The sequence below is a fragment of the Kogia breviceps genome, chromosome 3 (assembly GCF_026419965.1).
Source record: "Kogia breviceps isolate mKogBre1 chromosome 3, mKogBre1 haplotype 1, whole genome shotgun sequence".
Taxonomy (NCBI): domain Eukaryota; kingdom Metazoa; phylum Chordata; class Mammalia; order Artiodactyla; family Physeteridae; genus Kogia; species Kogia breviceps.
In genome coordinates, this window is record NC_081312.1 from 2221754 (window position 1) to 2248710 (window position 26957).

The 26957-nt window shown below is 46.9% G+C and overlaps 1 protein-coding gene across 13 annotated transcripts in view; it reads right to left on the reverse strand.

The window, feature by feature from the left end:
• Nucleotides 1-13590, reverse strand: part of MARK3 (microtubule affinity regulating kinase 3) — a 108642-nt gene extending 95052 nt beyond the window's left edge. For 9 of the 13 annotated variants that reach the window (XM_067027690.1, XM_067027691.1, XM_059058205.2 and 6 more), the window contains exon 1: nucleotides 13404-13545. In XM_067027690.1, the coding sequence (XP_066883791.1) occupies nucleotides 13404-13454 (51 nt within the window). In that variant the 5' untranslated portion in view covers nucleotides 13455-13545. Of the gene's footprint in view, nucleotides 1-13403 lie in introns of all 13 variants that reach the window. The other 4 variants (XM_059058207.2, XM_067027692.1, XM_059058206.2 and 1 more) reach the window with 4 other exon arrangements.
• Between the last annotated feature and the right edge of the window lie 13367 nt (nucleotides 13591-26957).

The window sequence follows — 26957 nt, forward strand, 5'->3', positions numbered from 1 at the left end:
TATTCATAATAGCAATAAAAACTAAAAAGTAGGTAGAAAGTAACTTAATTAAGAATATGTAAGAGCTCTCTGGAGAAAGCTTTAAATTTTTAATAAAAGACAAAAGATACTCTGAATAAATGGGAATTCTACACTCCTTAGATAGATAATATTATACAATCTACCCAAATTAATCAATAGGTTCAATGCAATATCAATTAAAATTTCCAGCCAGTAATTTATGAGTAATCTTAAACTTACTCTCAAGTGTACATGGACGAATATTTCATGGCTGCCAAATCAGCCTTGAAAAAGAAGTTAAAAAAAAAAAAAGTTCAGAAATGAAAAGTGATCAAGGTTAAAACCAGTAACAAGATGTATCTCTTTCATTGCACCCTCTAAAAGCATGCACTGAGAGGGACACAACATCTTTTCTGTGGCATTCTTGTCAAAAATACATAACCTTAATCTAATTTTGAGAAAACATCAGACAAACTTAAATTGTGGGATCTTTGATTGGAACTTAGAACAGAAAAAGAACCCTGGAGAAAAACTGGTGACAATTCAAATTAGTTCTGCAGTCATCATTAACAGTATCAGACCAATGTTAACTTTCTGGTTTTCATAACTGCACCATGGTTATCTAAGTGTTAACATCAGGGGAACCTGAGTGAAAAGTATACATGAACTCTGTACTAACCTTGCAATTTTAAGTCTAAAATTATTTTAAAATAAAAAGTTCAATAGACAGATACATATAAAGGTACATAGATTACATGTATTACAAATCCACGGTAATTTTTGAAGAAAAGAAAACCTGTAGGGTATCGACACAACAGAAAAACAGACCAATGTACCAAAATACAAAGCTAAAAGACATGAATGTATGGGAACATAAGATACAATGAAAGCAGTCCTATAAACCAGTGGGGAAAGGATGGACCAATTGAGTGGATAGCAATGGGAAAACTGGTTCACTGCATCAGTCTACAGAGAAAAATAAAACTAGATCCCTACCTAAGTCCATACACAAAAGGCAGGCTCCCTTTTAACCTAGAGGGATTAAAAAACCTACATGTGAAAAGTAAAAAAAAGGTTAATGTGAAATGTGAGAGAATATATCCTTGTGAGCCAGGGATTTAAGCAAAACTTCAAAAGCACAAACATAAGGCAAATGTTGCTTACACCAAAATTAAGAATTTCTGTACAATAAGGGTCTTAAAGAAAGATGACAGAAGATACACGCAATGTCTAAAACCTACATCAGATTAATATCTAGAAAATCAAGGAACACCTAAGAATCTACAAGAAAAAAACAACAACCAAATAGAAAAAGGGACAAAGGAAAACCAGCAATTTACAGAAGGCCCCCAGAACCAAGGAATATATAGACATACTAAAAACCATAGAGAAATGCAAGTTACTAATGAAGTAGAACATAAAACTACTTTAGTAGGCTGGCAAAAAAAATTAGAAAGCTGGATAATTCTAAATGTTGGAGGAACCAAGGAGACAAAAACCCTTGTGCACTACTGGCAGGAGTGTGGGCTGAGAGAGCCATCCAGAAGAGCAGCCTGGCACTATCTGACGTTTCCTGTGACCCAGGAGGTACACTCCTAGCTACACATCCCCAAGAAATTCTTACACAGCTCCACAAGGGGACATGTATGAAGATATTCATTGCTGCATTGCAATGCGGGGGGGTGGGGGGGGGCAGGTAGTCTACCCCAGCAAGTAGGTAAAATGTGGTAGACTCATACCACAGAGTGCTATGCAGCAGTTAGAAGCAACAGATTCGATGCATAGGTAAGACTATGCAATATTTACACAAAGTACGAAACATACACTTCTAAGAACACATAATGTACACGCATGACAATATATTAAAATGTTAGAACAGTAACCTGTTGGAAGGATAAGGAAAATGACATAAGGGATTAACAGGAATAAATAAGCAAGAGAACAGCCTCACACTGTTCAGATCAAAGATACGACTTTTGCAGCTGAGTTTATAAAAATGTTTCCAAAATATGAATAATAGAGAAGAGGAACTATTATTGTTCATATGCATCAATTCAAATTGGTTTCACTTGTAATAAAACACTTATTATTGGCATAGCAAGTGAACTATCATAATATTGAAATAAACTGGAAAATAATTTACTTGACCAATCCTCAGAAGAATAAGGCACAAATAAATTGTGGCTAAAGAAAACTTTGACTTGGTAGCTTTTGACCAGTTAATTATATGCTAGGCACTTACTAAGTAGCAGGCACTATAAGGGGATAAAAGAAATAGAGAAGTATGGTGTCAAACTTTTTTTTTTTTCTTTTTTTTTTTTCCTGGTACGCAGGCCTCTCACTGCTGTGGCCTCTCCCGTTGCGGAGCACAGGCTCCGGACACGCAGGCTCAGCAGCCATGGCTCACGGGCCCAGCCGCTCCGCGGCATGTGGGATCTTCCCGGACCGGGGCACGAACCCGCGTCCCCTGCATCGGCAGGCGGACTCCCAACCACTGCGCCACCAGGGAAGCCCTGGTGTTAAACTTTTAACACTCATAATCTAGCTGGGGAGCTAACACGGGGAACAGTAACTGAAACAAGGGGCAATCTCCGCTCCATGAGAAAATCAGAGTGAATACTCCAAGCTCCATCCAATAGATTTGTGAGCTATGCATGAAATTTTCAATTTTCTAGTAGCAACATTAAAAAAACATAAAAAGGGCTTCCCTGGTGGTGCAGTGGTCTGCCTGCCACTGCAGGGGACACGGGTTCAAACCCTGGTCCGGGAAGATCCCACATGCTGAGGAGCAACTAAGCCTGTGTGCCACAACTACTGAGCCTGCACTCTAGAGCCCGCGAGCCACAACTACTGAAGCCCACGCGCCTACAGCACGTGCTCCGCAACAAGAGAAGCCACTGCAATGAGAAGTTGGCGCCCCGCAACGAAGAGTAGCCCCTGCTCGCCACAACTAGAGAAAAGCCCGCGTGCAGCAATGAAGACCCAACGCAGCCAAAACTAAAATAAAAAATAACATAAATTTTAAAAAAAACATGAAAATAGGTTAATTTTAATAATAGTTTATTTAACCCAATATATTCCCAAATGTTTCAACACATAAAGAGTAAGATTTACATTCCTTTTTTCAAACTGTCTTTGAAATCTAGTATGTATTTTATACTCACAGGACATCCTAATTCAGACTAGCCACATTTCAAGTGCTCAGTAGTCACATGTGCTGGACAGTGCAGCTCTAAGCACTCAGAGGGGATGATCACATTTGGGCGCGATGAAGGAAAAAAAGGGATGGAGACTTTGATGGACAAGCAGTAGAGTTCTAATGAAAGATGAAGGCCATTTCAAGCCAGGCACCAGCACAAGGAAAGCTTAAAAAGCTTGGCGGATTGTGGGGGGGCAGCCTTCCTTAACCTTCAATTCTAGCCAGTTTCATCTCTCACAACTCTTTCGTATGCCACTAACACTGAAAAAGAAAATGGCTTTAGTTCCTTGACATCATGATTGCTGGCAATTTCTTACCTTTATGTTCTTGACTAGGCTGGTACTTCTCTGTCTTGCATCCCCTTGCTTAGCTTAGTTAATTCCTACACTAAAGTACTTGACAATGAGCTCCTGGAGGGTAAGAATTATCTCACTCTGTATTCTTAGTACACAGGACGGGGCAACCAGCAGCTGTGACACTGCTAGATGAATAGACAGCCAAGGAGAATTGTTTGGCTGTAGTGTCAAGTTTATATAGGTGAACAGCTAAAAAAAAGCTAGAGAAGTGGGTCAAGAACTTTGAATACTAAACCAAAGAGTTTAGATTATCCAGTCTTCTAGAATAACACTACAAAAGCTATCTCAAGAGGGAATTAACCTTTGAAGAACCCCCATTATATGGAGCAGACTGGGCCAAGCACTTTATACCTGTTAGTTTCTTCAATCACAACAACCCTGAATAGATGGTGTTATTCTCTTGTGTTAAATAAAAAAGATGTAATATACAGCATGGTGACCATAGTTAATAATACTGTATTATATATTTGAAAGTTGCTAAGAGAGTAGATTTTTAAATTCTCATGAACAGAAAAAAAAAAAAAAGCCTGTAATTATATGTGGAGATGGATGTTAACTGTTAACTAGACTTACTGTGGTGATCATTTCACAAAATATACAAATATCAAATCATTATGTTACACACCTGAAACTAATACAATGTTATATGTCAATTATATCAATTAAAGTTTTTAATTATTAAAATATTTTAAATGAAGCACAGACAAGTAATTAACTTGCCCATAGTTAAGTGACTCGTATTTGAAGACTGGTTTCAAATGCAAGCCTGTAACTCCAAATCCCAATTTCTCTTATGTTTTGTAGCTCTTACTTTTTGGCTCCTCATCTGGTCCACTATTCCTCAGAAGTGTCTTCAGAATCTCTCCCTCAAATACAGTCCTGGTCTCCCACTTTATCTCTCACTTCCAAGCCCAGATTCTTTCCATCAAGCCTCCCTTTAAGAAAGCTATCTGAGGTTTTAAGAAAGGAGAACGAAGATGAATTCATTGGAACTACAGAGAGAAGAGGATGAAGATACAGGACACGAGAGATGAGAGAAATGACAACATAGAGATGAGAGATGAAAAGACCAGTCAACAAACCACTAATGATGGCTAACATTTAGCTATTACTTATTATGAATCAGGCACCATTCTAAATGCTTTACACATACTGTCTCATTTAATCACTAATTTGACCAATATTTATTTACTTTTCACCTGTAATAAATGACCAGCATGTTCTAGGTATTTGAAATAGTATCAATAAGCAAAACAAATATTCCTGCTCTCAGGGAGCTTTCAGTATACCAGAGGAAACTGACAAAATACAATAAACATAAGAAATATGGAAATTATATAATATGTTAAAGGTAAAAATGCAATGGAAAAAAAAAAACCAGATCAGGATTAGGGAGGTTGGGAGGGCCATAGATGGTCAGAGTAAGACTCACTGAGCTGATGTCTGAAAAGAGGAGAGGTGAGACAGTTAGCCATGTGGATATCTGGAAGAAAAGTGTTCAAAGAGAAGAGCCAATGTCAAGGCACTGAGGCTGGAGTGTCCCTGGTGTGTTTAAAGAACAGCAAGAAGACACCTGGGTCTATGAATGTAGTGGGTGCGGAGAGGTAGGAGATGAGGACAGAGGTAAGGGAGGCCACAGCATGGAAGACCTTATTCTTATAACAGCCCTATGAGGTCATTACTACTACCAATCTCACTTTATAGATGAGGTAACTGGGGCATGAAGAAGTTAAATAACTTGTCCAAGGTCACACAAAAAATGCTAGGTCAGATTATAAACCCATAGAGTTACTATTATAGTGTTGGAAAACAAGAGCCCAAAGTCTTTGACATACCTCTCATTACAGGGAAAGGTGTATGTCCCTTCCACTTGAATCTGGGTGCCCATGACTGCTCTAATGTTTTAAGAATAAATGGCAGAAGTGATACTATGTGACTTCTGAGGCAAGGTCATAAAAGGCAAGCAGCTTCTGTCTTGTTTGCTGAAACACCGAGCCACCACATGTGTCCGATCACACTGGAGTCTCCATGCTGGAGAGGCCCATGTAGGCACTGTGGCCAAGTCCCGGGGGGGCCCAGCCTTTTAACAATACCTGCCAAGGTGCCAGATATGTGAGTGAAGAAGCGGTCTTAGGATGTGGATCTTCCAGCCCAGCTATTCAAATCCCCCAGCCTTTCGTTATTCCCCCCAATTTAAGTCACAGCCATAAACCATTCCCGTCTGAATTCCTCACACAAAATCTGTGAGTATAATCAAACACTTGTTGTTTTACACTACTAAGCTGTCGACTGGCTAGTTCCACAGCAGTAATAAGTAGGACAACTATACAATAAGCAGGATATAAATGTTAAGCACCTGACCTAAATTAACAGAAATGGAAAACGCAACTAGAATACATTACCATGGTATGTAGAAGGTTCTTTATCATTGAATATCCTTAATGTCTAGAAGGCAACCTTCTTTTAAGAAAAGAAAATATAAGTTCCTTTAATCCATTCCACTAGTAAAGCTAACACGTGCCTATGAATACCAAGGCAGGCCTAGGTAGGGTAGGCAAAGGCTACACAAGGGAAGGAAGACAAGGAAAGAGGTGGAGACAGTACGTGAACAGAATGCCATCAAAAACACCTCAAGTGCCTTGAACAACAAAAGCTGCTTGCCCAGCTTAAATTATTCTTCTGGACAAAGAATGGCAAGGCTAAGGGCAAAAGGCTATGCTAGGAAATGGTTCTAGGTCTGCTCCTCTCCAGGACCCTCATTCTAGTCTGCTACTGTACTCAATGAAGTCATAAAGGTACTGACTACAGAAAGAATGGGGTTATATAAAATTCTGGAATAAAACCTTTGGTTCAGCTTACTTGAACTTCATGTTAAATTCTTCCAATACAGATTTCCATGTAAAATGTCCATAATACAGACCCCACAATATTTCAACTCCACCCCCAAGCAACACCTAACTATTAGCAACAAACACAAACAAAACATCTCAAGCTTTATTCAAGCTTCAACTCTGAACACCAAGATCCACAGAAACAATGCCTTATCTAGTCTGCATAAGACTGTATAAGACTAGGGCTTCCCTGGTGGCTCAGTGGTTGAGAATCCGCCTGCTGATGCAGGGGACACGGGTTCGTGCCCCGGTCTGGGAAGATCCCACATGCCGCAGAGCGGCTGGGCCCGTGAGCCATGGCCGCTGAGCCTGCGCGTCCGGAGCCTGTGCTCCGCAACGGGAGAGGCCACAGCAGTGAGAGGCCTGCGTACCACGAAAAAAAAAAAAAAAAAAAAGACTGTATAAGACTAACCATGGCCAAGCAGCTCAGGTGACTAAAGTGCAGTGCTAAAGAACTCTAGCTTGAAGAAAGAGTTAGACTCCCCCCAAAAAAGTCATTTTCTTCCAGTGCCAACTTCTGCCCTCTCAATTACTGTTCAGGCAGGTGCATGTGGGTCAGCACAAACCCCTTATTACTACTTGCAGACCAATTCCAAGCACATTCTTTAAATTCCTGTGTAAGACAACATTAAAGCTGGGAGATTCCCAGGGATGAGATTTGTGTTCTCCTTGTTTATTTTGAAAGTTTAAAATGGATGTGAGACAAGTGAATTTCTGCTTTAGTCCTCCCAATGGTGAGCAGAAGGGGCTGTATGTACTCCCTGACTCTTACTTCCAACTTGGAAACAAATTCCAGGGATAAAATTTGGCTATGGGTACTTCCCCGGTGGTCCAGTGGCTAAGACTCTGTGCTCCCAACGCAGGGGGCTAGGGTTCAATCCCTGGTCAGGGAACTAGATCCCACATGTCGCAACTAAAAGATCCCATGTGCCGCAACTAAGACCCGGCACAGACGAAAGAAAAAAATTGGCTACGTTTTAGAATCGAGAACAATCCTCTCTGAAATTAAAGATAACACGGACTATTAGGACTTCCCTGGTGGCTCAGTGATTAAGAATCTGCCTGCCAGCGCAGGGGACATGGGTTGAAGCTCTGGTCAAGGAAGATCCCACATGCCGCAGAGCGGCTGGGCCCGTGAGCCATGGCCACTGAGCCTGCGAGTCTGGAGCACAGGAGAGGCCACAGCAGTGAGAGGCCCGCATACCACAAAAAAACAAACAAACAGACAAACAAAAAAAAACGCCCAAACACCTTGATTCAATAGATAGTTGTGCCTGGAAGTTAAGCAGATTAAATGAAATCATATTATTTATTTTTTTTTAAGATTTTTTTGATGTGGACCATTTTTAAAGTCTTTATTGAATTTGTTACAATATTGCTTCTGTTTTATGTTTTGGTTTTTTGGCACGAGGCATGTGGCATCTTAGCTCCCCGACCAGGGATTGAACCCACACCCCCACCTGCATTGGAAGGCGAAGTCTTAACCGCTGGACCACCAGGGAAGTCCCCATATTACATATTTTAAATAAAATATTATGTAAAGTACTTAGTATTGTTGCCTGATATATAGTTAGTGTTCAAAAATGGTAACTATTTTTATTCTCCATAACCCCACTTTCCTACAAAGAACCAACTTTAAAAACTCAAGGAGGGCTTCCCTGGTGGCACAGAGGTTAAGAATCCGCCTGCCAATGCAGGGGACACAGGTTCAAACCCTGGTCCGGGAAGACTCCACATGCCGTGGAGCAACTAAGCCCACGTGCCACAACTACTGAGCGCTCACGCTACAACTACTGAAGCCTGTGTGCCTAGAGCCCATGCTCCGCAGCAAGAGAAGCAACGAGAAGCCCACACACCACAACGAAGAATAGCCCCTGCTTGCCGCAACTAGAGAAAGCCTGCGCGTAGCAAGGAAGACCCAATGCAGTCACACACACACACACAAAAAAACTCAAGGAAACTGAAAATGTTATTGAAACCATTGAAATCTCTTTTCTTTAGTCACAATACAATCTAAAGGAACACTGTTTAGTCAGCAAGTCTTCACTGAATACTAAGATAGCAATTCTTTTTTTTTTTTTTTTTTGATAGCAATTCTTTAAAGTGTGGTTCCCGGACCTGCAGCATCAACATCACCTGGTAACTTGTTAGAAATGTAAACTCTAGGGTCCCAAGGTAGAATCAAGGTCTGGGGGTGAGGCGCAGCAATCAGTGCTTTCGTAAGCCCTCCAGGTGACTGTGGTGTTTGTTCCAGTTTGAGAGTTTACAGACTAGTTTCACAGAGCTCAGGGTGCTTTGTTCTGCAGGGACTAGGAAGTCAGAAGGCAGGGGAGTGATATGGTTCCTAGGTATATCCTCTAGGGGCGCCTAGCACAGTGTCATACACATATCAGGCACTCAGATCTTAACAGGTTAATAGTCTCATACAACCAACAATAACACCATCAGTTTATTTATTTCACAGAGATAAGGAATTCTGATGACTGTCTGCATTAACTGATAATAAGTAAGTACATGGTGTGCACACACACCAGGAGCTGTTAAATTGGCAAACCCCTCCAGGACCATTGGTACTTTTGGCAAATAACCCAGGCTTACTTACAAAATGTCATATGCTTTGAAATGTAAGTGAAAAATACATTTCTAATTTTACCAGTACAAAAACAGGATTTGTCCATGACCTCTATACAAGTCAACTGTAGAACATAAACTAAAATGAAAACTTTTGGGCTTCCCTGGTGGCGCAGTGGTTGAGAATCCGCCTGCCCATGCAGGGGACAAGGGTTCGTGCCCTGGTCCGGGAAGATCCCACATGCCGCGGAGTGGCTGGGCCTGTGAGCCAACGGGAGAGGCCACAACAGCGAGAGGCCAGCGTACCACAAAAAAAAAAAAAGAAAACTTTTTTGTTGCCTTTAAAAAAAAGCATCTTGGGGGACTTCCCTGAGGGTCCACAGGTAGATAATCCACCTTGCAATGCAGGGGATGCCAGTCGGGAAAATAGGATCCCACATGCGGCGGGGCAGCTGGGCCCTGCACCACAACTACCGAGTTCAGGCGCCTCAACAAGAGAGCCTGCATGCGGCAAACTACAGAGCCCACGTGCTCTGGAGCCCGAGCACCGAAACTAGAGAAGAGAAAACCCGCACACCACAACTACAAAGAAGCCCGCCCACCACAAGGAAAGATCTCGCATGCTGCAACTAAGACCCAACTCAGCCAAAAAAAATAAAGCATCTTGGGGACGACTTCGCTGGTGGTCCACTGGCTAAGGCTCCACGCTCCCAATGCCCAGGTTCAATCCCTGGTCAGGGAACTAGATCCCACATGCATACCACAACTAAGAGTTCGCATGCCACAACTAAGGACCCCGCAAGCCGCAACTAAGACCCAGTGCAACTAAATAAATAAATATTTTTTTAAAAAACTCATTTGTGAAGGATTTAAAAATAAATTTTAAAAAGCATCTTGTTTCACATATTACCCATCTATAATATATGGAAGCAAGATTTATTCTAATTTGAACAGTTTTTTTTAAAAAAAGACAACTGAGGAAATGAGCACTGATTGGACATTTGATATTAAAAATTACGATAAAGGGATTAAGGTTACATTTTTTAAAGAAGCTTTATCTCTTCTAAAAGCTTTGGAGATGAAATGATATGATGGTATTGAGCTTGCTTCTTGGGGAGAGAACAAATAAAAGTCTGGTCATTGAGCTGTTGAGTACATGGGGGCGCAAACTATATACCAGGGTTTCCCAACCCTGGCACTCTTGACGTTTTGGGCCAAATATTTCTTTGTTGAGGGGCCAGGGGGCACTGTCCTATGTACTGTAAAATGTTTAGGTGCATTTCTGGTCAGTAGCAACGCTCTTCAGTTGTGACAACCAACAATGTCTTCAGACATTGTCAAATGTCCACTGGGGGGGGGGGAGGCAAAATTGCCCCCAGTTGAGAACCATTGATAAATACTTATTAAATTCTCTTTATTTGTTTGAAAATTTCCATAGCAAAACATTTTTAAAAGTCTAATTTTAATTATACTCTGTGTATTGGTACAACTACATCTCCCTAGTTGAATAATTAGTACATAGCTTTTGAGAAACAGCCTGCTACACAAAAAAGCAGAGAGGACTGAGATGGAGACCTGAAGTCTAGTACAGGCTCTGCTGCTAAACAGTGAGTAGTCCCAAGCAGCTCCTGTCACCTCTCTGAGCCTCAACATCCTCATTAGGTCTGTTTGACTTGTCCTTTTGAGTTTTAAAATGATGTGATAACAGTTTATCTTTTTATATACCTATCAACTAAAGGTGAATACTCACATCTAGAAATCAAACAAATGAAAATAGAGTAGTGTACTAGCATGAAGATAATATCCTTCTTGCAAATTATCTGCCTTTTATTATTCCTGATCTATAAGCAAAATTCTTACCACAATTATATTTACTTAAAATTTAAATAAGATTCCTAGGGTAAGCAAAATGGAGAGTCTTTTTACAAAATATAAAGACAAAGCAATTTGTCATATCAGCCAAAATGTCCATCAACCGGTGAATGGATTAAAAACAACTGGTACATCCAAACAATGAACTACTTACTACTCAGCAATAAAAAGGAATGAACTATTGATACACACACAAACATGAATAAATCTCAAAAGCATTATGCCAAGTGAAAGATGCTACACACGAGATTATATGCTCTTTGACTTCATTTAAATAACGTTCTAGAAAAGGTAAAAAACTACAGAGACAAGTAATAGATCAGTAGCTACCAGGGGCTGGGGGAAGGGAGAGGGGATTGACTGTAAAGAGACACAAGGGACCTTCTTAGGCAACGGAAACGTCCTCTAACTTGACCGTGATAGTGATTACGTGATTATACATTTGTCAAAACTCATCAAAATGTACACTTAAAAACAGTGAATGTTCTATCTCAATACACCCAACTTTAACAAAAGAACTGCCCAAGAGACTGAGAACTCCCATTCATTCTTGAACCCTCATCACTCGATTGGCAGGAAGTCTAACACTTAGCAGTTCAGTAGTGGTAGGTAAATAATACGGTATATGCCAGACGTGTAACACTGGCACAAGGGCACCACACTGTAAAAGATACACAACCACTTCCAGAACATGTCAATACCGGAGTTAAAAACAGGGCATGGTGAATTAATGCAATGATGTGCTACAAACCTCTATTTTAGCACTGTCAAAATTCAATTTTAAATACATTCCATGAGAATAAAGGCACACTCCATTACCCTACATTGTTTTTAAAGTTAGTAATTCTTAACGACACAAAGAGACTACACCATAATTCAACAAATTCAACAGAGAATAAGGTAAAGACCCATTTGGTGTAAATCCTTCATTATCACAAACCTGCTATGATTGTTTCTGGCTTCAGTTTATTCAGTAAGTATGGAGCTCCTGCTCTGGTTCAATGTAAGATTTTGCAATGGAAGTCAATGATCAAAGCTAATCAACTCACTTTTTTGCTTGCTCCGCCCTACAGGGTAGTCAAAGAACAACAAAATGATGAAGTAAGAATTAGGTTCTTCAAAGAGTCTATGAGAAAATGAGTTCACGGACTCACCTAGTCTAGATTTTCTATTTATGTAACTTTCTAATCCATGTCAGGTAAAGGAACATACACCACTGTACTACTTACTTACCAGGTTAAAGAGCATTAAATACCACACCTTCATATACTGAAGGGATGCTTTAGACCAAGGTTTACATAAACAGATTAAATCACCTGACAGCTATCCAGCAAACAAGTGGCATTCTGAAGATTAAAATGAAGGCATTTGATACCACTGGGCCACAAGGTCTCAGGACGTTATTGAAAGCATGAAAACAGGCAGAGCCAGGAAGCTTTTCCTAAGTGATAGCATTTTCTTGCCAGGAATTACCTCATAACACTTAAAATAAAAGGCCAGTGAAGTTTCTTTACGAGTTACTTTTTAGATATTTTTGTTTTTAACAGAAGATAACTCACAGGTAGCTTGGAACAGCCCTTCAGCCAGTGCTCGAGAAGAGTCCAGAACGCACTTGGACAGAGTCAACATTTCTCCAATGGAATTTCTACTACAAGTTGTCAGGCCCTAAAACTGCTTGCTGTTCCTGGCCTTTTGAAAAGGTTTACGTGAACAAAACTAAAGGTTCCTCTTACAGAACCACGGAATGTGAGTGCCAGAATGGACCCAAGAGCTCATCTAAGCCAACTTCTTTTGGGGAAGGAGGAAAGCTTAAGCCCAGAGTGAGTGGCCCTCCGCTACGCAGTGCGTGGCAGGGCTGCTTGACGACACATCTTCCTTTGAAATGTGCTTAACCGGCTCCTTCAAAACAGATTCGTATGGAAACGAGGCTACTCCTCGACAAAGTCTTAGCTCTCTCCAAGAACTTCTGAATAGCTTCGGAGCTGCATCGAAGGGGGCCGAGACGACCCCTCAGTGCGCACCTAGTTTTAGTGACTGTCACTAAATTCAGTTCAAGACAATTTAAAGAACGAGGCATAACGGACAGTCCACTCGATCCAATCAATTGCGTTTAATCAACACCACGAAAGTGTTTTTAACCCGACAGCCTCTCAAGAGCTGCCCACCTAATTTAAAAGGCGAGTTTAGTGGAAATAAGCCCTGTACGCTGCGGGGACCCGACACACGCTCGGAGAGCCCACCGCGCGGTCACCGGCCTCTCAGGACACCGGCCGGCCACGCTGCAGCCCTCAGGCTTCGCTACGAAGAGTCCCCGGCGTAATCGCGGATGCACTTCCCCGGCCCGCGCGCTCGGAAAAGGGGCCGCCGAGGCCGCCCCACGGGGCCCACGGCCGTCCACCGGGCCCGGAGCGCCGCGGCCTGGGGACTCGCCGGCCGGCGCGGCGAGGGCTGCGGCCGCGCTCCCGGGGACGGCGCGCGCAGACCTGGCCCGGGGGAGCCGCCTAGGTTACTCACATTCTCAGTGTCCCGTTCATTCACCGTCGGCAGCGGGGTCCTAGTGGACATTTTACTTCACTTCACTTCTGCACAACGCGAGGGTGAAACAAAACAGCGCGGCCCCGGGGGCCGGAGAAGCGGCGTCGAGGGCCCGGCGGTTCCGGAGCTGCGCCGCGGCAGGGCGGCTCCCCTCCCCCACGGCCGTCTAGATCCCGGGCCGGGCCCGGGCCGTCCCCCGGCGGGTCGCGGGGCTCATGCTTCCCCGGCCCCGGCGGCCGCGCCGAGGAGCCCCGCGGGCGGCGGTGGCGGGGCCGGGCCGGCGGCGGCGGGCTGCGGGTCGGCCCACTGGCGTCCCCGCGCCTCCGGGCGCCCCGCGGGCCCGGACCCCCTCGCCTCCTCCTCCGCCCCCGCCCGTCGCGCCGCGGATTTCAGCGCCGGAGCCTCCACACAGCGCCGCCGGAGGCCCCTGAAGAAGAGGAGGATGTGGAGGAGGTGGAGTGCAAGACAGGTCCCCGCGGGCTGCGGGCGCCGACCATGGATGGGGCTGCGGAGGCGGCGCCTGCACCCGACTGTTCTTCTCCCTCCGGCTCTCTTTCCGCCTCAGCCTCAGCCCGGTGGCCGCCGACACCGCCGCCCCCGGCACCACCAAGCCTCACGGACCCAAGATGGCCGCCCCTCGGCTTCCTTTGCTGCCTCCGGATGCCGGAAGTGACGGCACCGCCGCCTCCCGGAGTCCGGCCAATCAGCGCGGCCCGAGGAAGCTAGCCCGGCGGCTGTTGCTAGGGGCGACTCGGCCTGGTCCGGGGCCGAGGGGGCGGCGCCCAAGGCTGGGCAGGGCTGGCGGGTCCCGGCGGGCAGCGAGGGCGGCGGGTTCCCAACGTCCAGAGCACGCGGCACCCGCGAAAGAGCCGGCAAACGGCCCTGGGCGGCGGCCTGAGCATGACTACTGGATTGATACTTATAGTGTTGATCGAGGGCCTGCTGTATGCAAAAGCTGAGGTAGCGTCCCTCAAAAGCTGGGACCGCGCTGCCCCAAATCGAGATATAACAGCAATTATAGGGCCGGGGCTGTGGGGAGGAGCCGAGTTCCTGCATCGTCAACGGTGACCCGGGAGCCGAGGACTCAAATCACCCTTCCTGCCTCCGACTCTGAGAAGCCGGGGCTGGGCTCAGCATCCCGAAGGCGGCAGACGCGTCCTGCCCTCAAGGAGCTCGCGGTCAGGAGGGAGCTGGACTCGGACCCAGCTAAAAGCCTTTCGGAAGGAAGAGTGCTAGAAGGGGGCGGGGAGCCCTAGAAGCCTCCTGGGACCACCGCCTAAATGCTTGTAGGAGATTTATAACCGGACTCTTCATCCCCGGGTCGGATGCTCAGTGGACGGATGCTCCACCTTGGGGCGGAGCTCGGTGGACGCTTGCAGGCTGGGACGTTGGAAATGGAACCTCCCCTAGAAGCCTTCCTTGCTTTCGAGCCTCTGAATGTTTCCCATGGACCTGCCTAGAGCCTAGCCAGCGTTGGATGGAATGCTTTGGTGCAGGGTTCTGAGGAGGAAAAGCGGAATGGGCTGGAGTAACATGAACTGTTACTGAGAGTCTACCTTGTGGGTACATTACATTTGTTACCTCTTTTAAGCCTCAGAGTAATCCTGTAAGATGAGCAGACACACCTTGTGATCCCAAGTCTAAACAGGTTACAGTGACTTGACCAAAGTACCCAAGCAGGTTAGCCGCAAAGCGGGGATTTGAACCCATATCCGAAAACTTCCTTAACAGATAAGCCCTTGTAGTGGGTATGTCTCGCTTTTCTTTTTCTATTTTTCATGTTTTCTCCTTTGGCCCCCAGGATGTGACTCCTCTTGCTATGTCTGGGACATTTCCTGCTCTGTGAGACATATACGTCTTTAAACACCAGAATCATTCCTAGAGAGGACAGATGCTCACAGCGTAAGAACATGCGAGGACTAAGATGCAGTCAGGGCTTTCATCTCTCCCTCTCAGGAAAGTGTTCACTGGGCCAAGGACAGCCCTGTTTAAAATGTCCTTCTTGGGTTTCCCTGGTGGCACAGTGGTTGAGAGTCCGCCTGCCGATTCAGGGGACACGGGTTCGTGCCCCGGTCCGGGAGGATCCCACATGCCGCAGAGCGGCTGGGCCCGTGAGCCGTGGCCGCTGGGCCTGCGCGTCCGGAGCCTGTGCTCCGCAACGGGAGAGGCCACGGCAGTGAGAGGCCCGCGTACCGCAAAAGAAAAAAAAAAAAAGTCCTTCTCTTTATCCCTCTTTGGCCAAGCAGAGATGGTTGAATTCTTGTTAGTTAAATGTGTGTTTCACACAGTTCAAGTGAAATGTGGGTGAGCACAAGATTGTGGGAGTCCCTGTAGGGACACTTAGCCCAACTTGGGGAGTTGGGTCAAGGAAGCTTCCTGGAAGAGTGGTGGTTATGCTGAGTCTAGAAGCATGAGTCGAATTAGCTAGGTGAGGATGGGTGGAAAGGGATGCCAAGCAGGATGGTCTGTACAGTTGAGGAAGAACATGGTGGGTTTAGGTCAATGTCAAGAGGTGAGAGGTGCGGGACTTCCCTGGTGGCACAGCGGTTGAGAGTCCACCTGCCGATGCAGGGGACACGGGTTCGTGCCCCGGTTCGGGAAGATCCCACATGCCGCGGAGCGGCTGGGCCCGTGAGCCATGGCCGCTGAGCCTGCGCGTCCGGAGCCTGTGCTCCGCAACGGGAGAGGCCACAACAGTGAGAGGCCCGCGTACTGCAAAAAAAAAAAAAAAAAAAAAAAAAAAAGGTGAGAGGTGAGACTGGAGGGGTAGGCAGGGGCCAGGCCAGGTTCAGACACAGCATGGCACTCCCGATGACAGGAATGTCAACTAGGTCAGCTGGGAAAACACCCAGAGCACCACTAAAGGGTTCAGCCTTGGGCAGGAGCTGAGAGAAAGGGCTTGGATGATTCAGAACATTCCACGTTGGCCAGAGAAGTGGCTGGGGGTGAGGTTTCCACCTTGATGCTTTTTTCACTGCAGCCACACATTAAATAATGAGTCAGTGAATGCCAGGAGGTGGGAAGTGAAACTGACAGTACTTAACTCAAGATGCTTCTGGTTTTCATAAAGGCTAGAATTAAAGAAACACTTTGAACTTTTCATAGCACTTATGTCAAATGATATCATGGTACCATAAGAAGCTGGAAATGAGAGGCAAGGCGTACATGTTATGTGAAAACTGGAGAGGAAGAGGAGGAGAAAAAAGAAAAGAAAAGAAAAAACAACACATTGTTCTGTCTGAAGGACCCTCTGTAGCCGGAATTAGGTACTTCTATGGATCTATGGTCTGGAAGGAATGGAAGTGCAGGCTCTGGAAGTTGTTCCTGGAATCCCTTCTTCTGTCCTTTTTCATATTCCTGTTTCCTATCGTCATATTAAAATAGGTTCTATCTCAGCCTCCTTAAACTGAAAAGACATAACAAAATATACCAAGTCGTGTATGTGCCTAGGCAGTGCCTACTCTCATGGCAAGGAGGAAGGTCATCCTGAGAGGTAAGAAACTGAAGATGATCTAGTCCTACCCTTGCTGCTCTAGGACAAAAGAGAAACTGAGCCTCAAAGAGGTGAAGTGACTTGTCTGAAGTTGACAGCCGGTTAGCAGCAGAGCCAGAATGGGGCCCAGATTTCAGAAGCCCCAGACCTATATCCTTGCTCCACAGCTACTGTGGGCATGTGGTGGAGAGACCACCCCATGCCAGCACCAGAAAGAAAGAGTAACTGTACTAGTCCTGAAACTGCTCTCCTCTGGACTTCTTATGCAAGAAAAATAAGTCCCCATTTGTTTAAGCCATGAGAGTTGAGGCTGTCTGTTACTTGCAGCCCAGTGCATTCCTAACCAAGACGATCACGTCAAGTGGTCAGATCTCCTGACCCCTGGGCCTGTGTTCTCTGCACCACACCTAGTTTGGACAGAGGTGGAGAGGCCCGCTTCTCCCTGGCCGTCACACCACAGCACTTACAAGCACAAGTCCCCTTTGGGAAGGTGTGGGAACTGCTAGGATCCAGCATCCACTCCTCAGTGTGTGTGTGCGTGTGTGTGTGTTGTTGTTGTGTGATCGACAAGGAGCAGAGGGCCGAGCACTGAGAATAAATAAAGTCAAGGAGAGAAGGAGTGTGATAATTGTGGGACATCTGGGGTCTTCATGCCTGGAGGCAGGGACAGGCGTGCCCCCAAGTAGGCCCCAGACGCTTAGAGGCCGCCACCCAGGGAAATATAAAGTCCATTCCAGACTCCACGCTCCCCAACTTCCCCAGGCTGCTCCCCAACATATCAGGGGTCAGAGCAGACGTACTGCTACTCTTTGAATTCACTGCTCTGGTCTCCTTCATCACCCCATTGGGGCCACTGTTTTCCTCTGTGAGGGCCAGCAGGCAGCTTAGGAATTCTCACATCCAAGACTGTCCCTGCCGTTCCGCCTGGGCTGGCTTCTGGTCTAGCTGAATCTTCCCTATTGTCAGGAAGCCCTGTCAGCTTACTGCTATGGGACCTTCTCAGACTAGCTCCCAGTGAGCATTCCCCCACTCCCGGAATCCTTGCTTTTGGCTGCCTGAGGTCATAGTACATTTACTGAGTTCCATTTTGAGTACATTTACTGTGCTCCAGCTCTACTGACAATGCACCAAGCACCTATGGTAAGACCAGTAACTGTACCAGCTCGGTGAGGGAGGTGTCAGCCAGTGCTCAGAGAGAGGCTGTAACTTGTCCCACGTCGCCACGGTTCAGAAAAGAGCCATGATCCGACTCCAAAGCTGTGCTCTGCCCTCCAGTTGTCTAGCGGTGATTGGTTCCTTTTGTTCTGGGTAAGCGGAGGGCATTCTAGTCCGTTTGCTTAGCTCCGAGGAGGGCCCAGTTAGAAACCCAGCATAGATCTGTCAGGGATTTTCCACGCTTCTCTCTCCCACAGTACTGTGTCTTCTCAGGATAACTGTGGGTGGACTGTGTCTGAGATGGCTCACAGACTTCCCAGCCTCCCGAAACACACTATTCTGAAATTTTCAGCTTTTATGAAGGACTCATAGTCCTTTTATCAGTTCCCATGATGCACTGCAATATTGGGATGGCCTTGGGGGATATGGGGATAGAAAGGGCCATTTGCCCCTACACTTAGCGGCCCCAGGCTATGGAAATGCTCTATTTTCTCATTTGTTGGCGATTATAGATCCAGATCTAGGTATAGAAGCACACGTATATGACCTTCCGTTGGGTGTCATTGCTACATCCTGACAGTGGAGCTCTCTGTGCAGGCCCTTTCCCGCGTCCACTCGGCTCTGAGCTGGGAAAACCCACTGTTTAGAACTGTATCCAAAGGTCTATGGAGACAACAGAGGTGGTAGGAAAGCAAGGGCTCTGGAGTTTCAATGCTGGGTTTCAACCCTGGCTATGACCCTGAATGCTAGGTGACCTTGGCAAATCACTTCATGTGTTTGAGGCTCAATTTCTTTTTAAAAGATAATTAATTAATTAATCGATTAATTTGGCTGTGCTGGGTCTTAGTTGCGGCATGTGGGATCTTTAGTTGCAGCATGTGGGATCTTTAGTTGTGGCATGCGGGATCTAGTTCCCTGAGCAGGGATTGAACCCTGGCCCCCTGCATTGGGAGCACAGAGTCTTAGCCACTGGACCACCAGGGAAGTCCTAAGGCTCAATTTCTTGATCAGTCAAATGGGAATATTAGAACCTTCCATCCATGGTTGCTGTGGGGATCCATGGAGATAATACCCAGAGAATAGCCAGCATATATGTGCAGAGTTCACCCTCCCACCGCAGAGGGGACCCTCCTTCCTGGGCCGCTGCACTTCTCAGTTCTCCCCTGGATGAGCACAGGACTTGGAATCTGGAGACCAGGCCACATGTGGCTGTGAGAGTGTCACTCCTCCTCCCCTCCCGTTTCACCTATAGCTCACTGGGCCCTGAGCTCATTACAGGAGGTAATGGGTACAAAAGAGCTTGGTAAGGGGTGCTGCAACACAGAAGGAGTTGGTGTTTGTACTATCGCCTCTATTTTGCAGACAGAAACATGGAAACTCAGGAAGGGCAGGAGGCGTGCTCAAAAGCTGCCCGGGGCAGAAAGCAATGCCCTCAGACTTCACTCTGGTGGCTCTGACAGCATGCTGACGGCAAAGACAGATGGGCAACAAGAGAATGGGGGAGAGAAAGGGTGAGTGGGCAAATAAAACCTGCCGTCTCCTGGAGCATCATATCTGCCCCTTCCTTTAGGGCTCTCCTATTAAAGTAAACATCCCCCCAAAATACAAATCTCCCAAATACAAATCATAACTTTTAAGTCTAAGCTCTGTCAGAGGAAAGAAAACTTCTTCCATTACATAGGTTCCTGCCCAACCCTTGGAGCCACGGGACCCCCACAAAAAGCCGTGTTAGCCCTTAAGGGTGGCCCTCTATCCTTCCCCACTCTTTTTCCTCTGTTCCTTTCTTCCACAGTGTTAGGTGAGCACCTGCTTTATGCAAAGCACTGGGGATATAGCTGTGAACAGAAAAAGTTAAAGTTCTTAAGCGTCACAGGATACATAAAAAAGAACTCAAGAATAATATAATTTCAAGACAACGACTAATAAAAAAAATTACTCAGGGTAAAGTGAAAGAAACTAGCTCTTTGTTTACATATTTATTTATTTATTTCTGGCTGCGTCGGGTCTTAGTTGCAGCACACGGGCTCTTCCATTGCGTTGCGTGGGCTCTGTAGTTGCAGCACTCAGGCTCTCTAGTTGTGGCACGCGGGCTTAGTTGCCCCGTGGCATGTGGGATCTTAGTTTCCTGACTAGGGATCAAAGCTGCACCCCGTGCCGTGGAAGCATGGAGTCCTAACCACTGGACCACCAGGGCATTCCCTAGCTCTTTTGTTTTAATTCAAATTGTATTCAATTTTTTTCTTTTTGTAATAGATGCACATGGTGCAGAGTTTAAAAGTTGCAAAGGAACATACAGTTACAAAAAAGCTCCCCTCCACCCTATAACAATTTCTGTTTTTCAAAAACATTATCAAGAAGGTGAAAATACAAACCTCAAATCGAGAGAAGATGTAACTGATAAAGGATTCATATCCATACTCCGTAAAGAATGTCTACAATTGGGACTTCCCTGGTGGTGCAGTGGTTAAGAATCCGCCTGCCAATGCAAGGGACCCCGGTTCAAACCCTGGTCTGGGAAGATCGTACATGCCGCGGAGCAACTAAGCCCGTGCACCACAACTACTGAGCCCCCGCTCTAGAGTCCATGAGCCACAACTACTGAGCCCTCGTGCCACAACTACTGAAGCCCGTGCACCTAGAGCCTGTGCTCCACAACAAGAGAAGCCACCACAATGAGAAGGCCGCGCACTGCAACGAAGAGTAACCCCTGCTCGCCACAAGTAGAGAAAGCCTGTGCACAGCGACGAAGAAGACCCAATGCCGTCAAAAATAAATAAATAAATAAAGACTTAAAAAAAAAAAGAATGTCTACAATTTAGTAAGATAAATAACATAATATGAATATGGGAAAGACATAAAAGCAGGGGAAAGACATAAAAGCAGGCACTTCACAGTGGTCAATAAATGTAAGAACAAATGCTGAAACATTTGTTAATGCAAATGCAAACAAAGACCATAAGGAGTTACCATGCAACAGCCACCAGAAACAGTCAGACAAAAGCAAGTGTTGGGCTTCCCTGGCGGCTCAGTGGTTGGGAGTCTGCCTGCCAATGCAGGGGACACGGGTTCGATCCCTGGTCTGGGAAGATCCCACATGCTGTGGAGCAACTGGGCCTGTGAGCCACAATTACTGAGCCTGCGCGTCTGGAGCCTGTGCTCCGCAACGAGAGAAGCCATGGCAGTGAGAGGACCGCGCACCGCGATGAAGAGTGGCCCCCGCTTGCCACAACTAGAGAAAGCCCTCGCACAGAAACGAAGACTCAACACAGCCATAAATAAATTAATTAAAAAAAAAAAAAAAAAAAGCAAGTGTTGTTGAGTGTGTGGAGCGAAAGAAACTCTAAGACACTGCTGGGAGGAGTGGAAATTGATAAAAAAGGCCAGAGCAGAAAATTATGAGATGCAACACACACACCACACAGAGGACCAACAAAGCCAAAAATTGGTTCCTTGGCAAAAATGAATGCAATCAACATCTTGGGAAACAATCTGGCATCAGTGAGTATGCTTGAAGTTGTGTATCCCCTGCAACCCAGCAATACCATCCATAGTATTTACCCTAAAGAACCTTCTGACCATGTGCACAGGGGACATGCATAAAAATATTACCACATTGCCATTTGTAATAGGAAAACATTAGAAACAACCTGGTTGTCCATTATCTGTGTGAATAAAGACTGTAGCATGGCAGCTTCCCTGGTGGCGCAGTGGTTGAGAATCTGCCTTCCAATGCAGGGGACACGGGTTTGAGCCCCGGTCTGGGAAGATCCCACATGCCGCAGAGCAACTGGGCCCGTGAGCCACAACTACTGAGCCTGCGCGTCTGGAGCCCGTGCTCCGCAACGAGAGAGGCCGCGACAGTGAGAGGCCCGTGCACCGCGATGAAGAGTGGCCCCCACTCGCCACAACTGGAGAAAGCCCTCGCACAGCAACGAAGACCCAACACAGCCAATAATTTTAAAAAATTTAAAAATAAATCATATAGCATGTTCGCGCCAAGAAATAGTATACAGCAGAGAGAACTTTACTGCAACTCTGCAGAACGACTTGGATGAATCGCAGTTCTTGAGCACAAAACCAGTCCATATAGACTATATAAAGCATGGTTCCATTTATGCAAAGTGCAGAAACAAAGACATGTAAAACCAACATATTGTTTAAGGATGCAAACATAGGGTGTAAAACAATTGACAAAAACGTTAAGGGGGTGATAAACCCCAAAATCAGGGTAGTGGTACAGTGGTTACCTTTAGGGGAAGAAGCGGAAAGGAGAAGCAAGTACAGGAGCGTTTGTGTATCACAACTCTTGACCAATACTTGAGATGTACCTGTCAATTAAAAAAAATAACTCGTGAAATTCACAGAACATAAAATTAACAATTTTCAATTGAACGATTCAGGGGCGTTTAGTACACTGGCAAAGGCTGTGCAACCACCATGTCTGTCTAGTCCCAAAACACGTCCATCACCCCAAAATAACACCCACGCCTGCTCAGCACCTTCTCTCACCCCCTCCCCCCAACCCCTGACAGCCACCAATCTGTGTTCTGTCTCTGGATTTGCCTATTCTGGACATTTCAGATATCAATGGAACCAGACGTAATTTGATCCTCTGTGTCTTGCCTCTTTCATTAAGGAGAATGTTTTCAAGGTTCATCCACATTGTGGTATAATGGATCAGTGCCTCCTTCTTTTTCGTGGCTGAATGGTAGTCCGTTGTACAGATAGAACACTTGTGTTTATCCGTTCATCCATTCATAGCCATTTGGCTACTTTTTGGCTACCGTGACTAGGGCTGCAATGGCCACGTGTACCCACGTACCTGGGTGAGTACCCGTTTTCAATTCTTTTAGGTATACCTCTAGGAGGGGAATTGCAGTTCTATTCAGTTTTTATTAAAAAATAAAAATCATGAACAAACATTGGCCGAAAAGAAAATAGAACGACACCGCGGCGGGTGTGGAGGGGCTGAGAGGGAAGCTGCAGGCCTGGGGAGGAAGCTGCTGCTCAGCCAGGAGTGAAGAGGGAGCTGGGGCCGGGGGGGGGTCGTGCCAGGTCAGGCTTGGGAGCGCTTATCCCTGTCAGGGCTGCAGGACTTGCTGATGCACTGGATGCTTGGGCAGAGAGAAAAAGAGGGACTGAGGCTGGCTCCCAGCAGCATTTCCTGAGATGGGGGAGACGTGGTTGAGGGAGGGGCGCTGGGGGATGGCAACAGAAATAAATCCAGTTCCGTTTTGGACATGTTACTTCTAAGATTGCTGTCAGACATCAAATGCAATAACCCAGGACCTATTTTGCGTCATAATTTCCATCTAATAAAAATGGAGTGGGGGTAAGAAAGTCATAATACCTCTTGCAACATTATTATTATTGTAACTACATTTTGGTTGGTTGGTTGGTTTTTTTCTTGGGATCTCGGTTCCCCGACCAGGGACTGAACCTGGGCCCCGGGTACTGAAAGCACTGAGTCCTAACCACTGGACCGCCAGGGAATTCCTTATTATTGTAACTACATTTATTCAGGAATATAAACTCAGTAGCAGGCATGACTGTAAGTCTGTTTTTCTCTGCTCCCTGTTTTCAGCAGAGTACTGTTGAATTTCTAACTCTCTGGACATTTTCAGTTGTTGGAAGTCTGGCCCAGTTTAAAGCTGCCAGATCGAGCTCGTTGTAAGGGTGGGATTCACCCCCACCCCATGTGGCTGCTGAGCCCCCAGAGGTGGAAGGGGGTGGCCCCCGGCCTTGGCACACCTCCTCCCCTTTCTGGGTTGGAGTTCCTTGGGGCAGTAGGGGAAGGGCAAATACTGGGGTGAGCCGTGTCTGCCCCAGAGGACACAGTCAGAGAAGCAGCAACAACCCACCCACCAGCCTGCACCGTACACCTGTTCAATGCCTCATGGCTGGGAGACCCCACGGAGAGCCCTGGGCCCTATGGAGGGCCACCTTTTTCTTCTACTTCCCTGCATATCTGGGGAGTCTGGGCCTAAATCCTTCCAGCCCCCTCAAACCTTCCTTGGACCCTCCCTGGATCCTCAGCCCCTCTTTCCTCTGTACCCTCTCCCTCCCTACAGACCCTTGCCCTCGGGCACCAACCGACGCCTTTCTCCATGTTCTAAAACAGGGGACCCTTGGGACTTCGCTGGTGGTCCAGTGGTTAAGACTCCATGCTCCCAATGCAGGGGGTCCAGGTTCGATCCCTGGTCGGGGAACTAGATCCCGCATGCCTCAACTAAGAGCCCACATGCTGCAACTAAAGATCCCGCATGCCACAACGAAGATCCCACGTGCAGCAAAAAATATTTTAAAACTAAAACAGGGGACCCTTGTTTGTTTCCTGCCCCCAGCCTTTGGTTCCCTTCTCTTGCATTTTTGCTGAGGTCAGACTGTCCCCACCATCCCCACACGAGGCCCCAGGGACCCCCAGGTTGCCCCTCCTACAGGTACTCCCAACTTCACCCTCCATGAGCTGTCTGTGGTGTCTGGGAAGGCACATCAGCCTGCCTGCCTTCCCTCTTATCTCCCTGGCCTCTCCTGCAGCGAATGAATTCCCATTTTACAGATGAGAAAACTGATACTCCTAAAGGTTAAGCAGTTTGCCGAGCTCCCCCAGGTGGTGAACGCTGATAGCAGAACTCAACTCCATCTGTGCCCTGGAGTCTGCGTGGGATCTGGAGAGTGTCTGAGCTCACTTGGAGGTGGGTCTCCTGCCCCAGATTACACCCCTAGCAGCAGCCAGCCCTGGGCTCCAGTGGACTTTTACAGACTGAAGGATCTGGGGCCCCTGAACTTGGGCAGTGAGAAAATGAAAATGTAAACGAGTGATGAGTAGTTGACTTATTCATCAGAGCTCAGAGGAAGGAGCCTGAGTTTGCTCGCGTAGTTAACGCCTCAGCGGACCAGGAGGAAGCAGGAGCCAGGGACTCGCGAGTGAGAGGTGCTGGAGAGATGGCAGCTCTTCCCCCTCTGACCTCCCAGGGGCTGCCTGGGGCCTGCCAGGCCTGGGCTCACTCTGGTGCGGGAAGGGGCATCAGCTGGGTCTGGACAGGAGAAAACCCCAGCGGCCCACACCCACCGGGCAGGACAGTGGGGTCCCCTGGGGGCCAGTGTGCAGTGCCCGCAGCAGCTCCACAGTGCCCCGCGCGGCATCCTCCTGGTCTCCCTTGTCTCGGCATGTCAGTTTCCCATGACCACAGACGGTGGCTTGAAACAACATGCCTTTATTCTCTTACAGTTCTGGAGGCCAGAAGACCCCGATCAAGGAGTTGGCAGGGCCACACCCCCTCTTGGGGCTTTAGGGGAGAACCTGTTCCTGGCCTCTTTCAGCTTCTGGTGGCTGCTGGTGTTCCTTGCCTTGTGGATACATCACTTCAGTCTCTAGTCACAGTGCATCTCCTCTTCTCTCTGTCTAACGTCCCACTGCTTTTCTCTTAAAAGGACACTCGTCACAGCTGAGGCCATATTAAACTAGGGAGCCCTCAGACAGTCCACAGCTGACTGTAGGTGCGTGAGTGGACAGACCCAGCTGAGATCAACCAGACCCACCTAGATCAGCAGAGAGGCCTAGGTTACCTGCGTGTCCCTGAGCTAAATAAATGCTTATTGCTTATTTATTTCTTTTAACTTGTTTTATATCTGGGTGATTTGAATGTTTAGTATCTTTATTTCCTTCCTGTCTTTCTTTCTTCCCCTCCCTCCCTCCCTCCCTCCCTCCCTTCCTTCTTTCTTTTTTGGCTGTGTCAGGTCTTCATTGCAGCACGCAGGATCTTCATTGAGGCACAAGGGATTTTTCGTTGTGGTGCATGGGCTTCTCTCTAGTTGCAGCATGTGGGTTTTCTCTCTCTGTAGTTGTGGCACGGACTCCAGGGCAGGTAGGCTGTGTAGTTTGCGGCGCGTGGGCTCTCTCTCGTTGCGGCGTGGGAGCTCAGTAGTTGTGGCGTGCGGGCTTAGTTGATACCTCCCCCCTCCCCCGCGTGTGGGATCTTAGTTCACCGACCAGGGATCAAACCTGCGTCCCCTGCATTGGCAGGTGGATTCTTAACCACTGCACCACCGGGGAAGCCCAGAAGCTGGCATTTTGAGGGCCATTACTAAGCCTACTACACTCGGGCTCAGTGGGACTAACTAGCTTGCCCAAGGTCACCAACTTGAAGTGACAAAATGACCAAGAAAGTGCGGTTAAAATACGTAGGCAGTTTATATTGACTATTTTTGTGGTTTTGAAAGAAAGGAAGGTAATTCTTCACTCGCTGGAAATGGATTTAACTTCGTCTTGAAGTCAGTGCACGAGGGCATAATTAATGCTTGACTGACCACCTTTCCGTCCCTCATTATGGATTCGATGTGGGAAGCTGACAGAGAGTAGCTGTCAGGAGACGGAGTTCACCCCACCCTTGCACCTGACTGGTGAGGGGCCTGCCTCAGACCCCTCCTGCCCTCCCTCACGTCTGTTTCCCCATGTGCTGATCACAGTGCTTCTGACGGCTCATCATATTCCTCAGCACATGTCAGCTGGGAAAGCAGTTGTCACTATTGCATTTGGAAAATATTTGCTGTCAGTACGATTCCAGGTCAAAAACGAGGGCAGAATTGAAGGAGTGAAACCCTCAAAGGTCTAGCATTTCATCTTGATAAATCCCTGACTCCACACTGACAGCTCAGGAGCTGGGTATGGCGGGGCAGCTTGGAGCCTGCCAAGCTGTTAGGCAAACTTCTGTTCCGGCTCGTGCGACCTCAGACATGAGCTGTCCAGGGCGGGCCTTCTGAGTCAGCCCTGAGTCCCACCTACACGCCCTCCCTGTGGGACCACCAGACTCAAAGCCTCCTTTCACAAAGAGGGCAGAAGCACAGATGACTCGGAGTGTGTAATGTGTCCAAGCTCAGATGAA